The sequence below is a fragment of the Mus pahari genome, chromosome 23 (genome assembly GCF_900095145.1).
Source record: "Mus pahari chromosome 23, PAHARI_EIJ_v1.1, whole genome shotgun sequence".
Classification (NCBI taxonomy): Eukaryota; Metazoa; Chordata; class Mammalia; order Rodentia; family Muridae; genus Mus; species Mus pahari.
This window is the reverse complement of record NC_034612.1, coordinates 19,786,855-19,787,897: the sequence shown is the minus strand read 5'-3', so window position 1 is coordinate 19,787,897 and position 1,043 is coordinate 19,786,855. Positions and strand designations below refer to the sequence as shown.

Below are 1,043 nucleotides of genomic sequence, written 5' to 3'. Positions count from 1 at the left end.
CTCAGCAGGTAAAGGCACTGTCTGCCAAGCCTGCTACCTGAGTTGAATCCCCAGGACCCACATAATGGCAGGAGAGCACACACACACACACACACACACACACACACACACACACACACAATTTATAGACATAAATATATAATCTTTTTAAGGGAAAGAAATAAAGGCTAAGTATAATAATGTACATCTTTCTTCTCAGCACAGGGGAGGCAGAGGCTGGCAAATCTCTGAGTTCAAGGCCAGCCTGGTCTACATAGAAGGTACCAGGACACCAGAGCTACATAATAGAACCTTGCCTTAAACACACACACACACACACACACACACACACACACACACACACGGAAGAGAGAGGAGAAAGGAAGGGGGAAAGGAGAAGAAGGAAGGAAACAAGATTGCGGATAGACAGCCATGCCACAGCACTTTGGAGATGGGGTTCTCAGGACTTGGCTGTTTATTCCTTGGTGCCTGGGAATGGCTGAATCTCTCCAGGTCCCCTCTCCATACCCTACTTACCAGTGCAGAAAGCCTCCCAACCCGCAGCAGAAGCTGAGAAGGCAGGATCTGGCCTCCATCCATTCCTCCATCCAGGAAAGGCAGGGTGACCTCACAGATGCCACAGGGTGGGGGTCCAGTTGCCATGGGGACCCAGTTGCCACATGACACACTATCCTTTGCCATAGCTCCCCTTACCTGCTCCTCTGAGCTCAAGTCTGGCTCCTTGGTCATCACAGACTAGATAGATGTCTGATGCTTAGGCTCAATTCTCTACCCACTCCCGGGGAAAAAACTCAGAGCCCATTTCAGAATCGCGTAGTTTAACACCAGACATGGGGGTGGAGTGGTAGGGAGATNGGGATGTGGAGAAAGAAGAACAACATGAAGGAGGGAGGAAATGGACTCTCTATGGCCTTACCTTCCAGACTGGGCCCCGAGGGTAGCAGTTTTGCCATAGGAGGAGCCACAGTTTAGCATCCTCAACTGAGACCCCTCTGTTCTCTCTCTCTCTCTCTCTCTCTCTCTCTCTCTCTCTCTCTCTCTCT

The 1,043-nt window shown here is 50.4% G+C and overlaps 1 protein-coding gene across 1 annotated transcript in view; it reads right to left on the bottom strand.

Moving 5' to 3' along the window:
- Window positions 1-642, bottom strand: part of Tmem270 (transmembrane protein 270) — a 5,177-nt gene extending 4,535 nt beyond the window's left edge. Inside the window, exon 1 of the mRNA XM_021187182.1 lies at window positions 517-642. Coding sequence (XP_021042841.1) covers window positions 517-642 — 126 coding nt within the window. The remainder of the gene's footprint in view (window positions 1-516) is intronic.
- Between the last annotated feature and the right edge of the window lie 401 nt (window positions 643-1,043).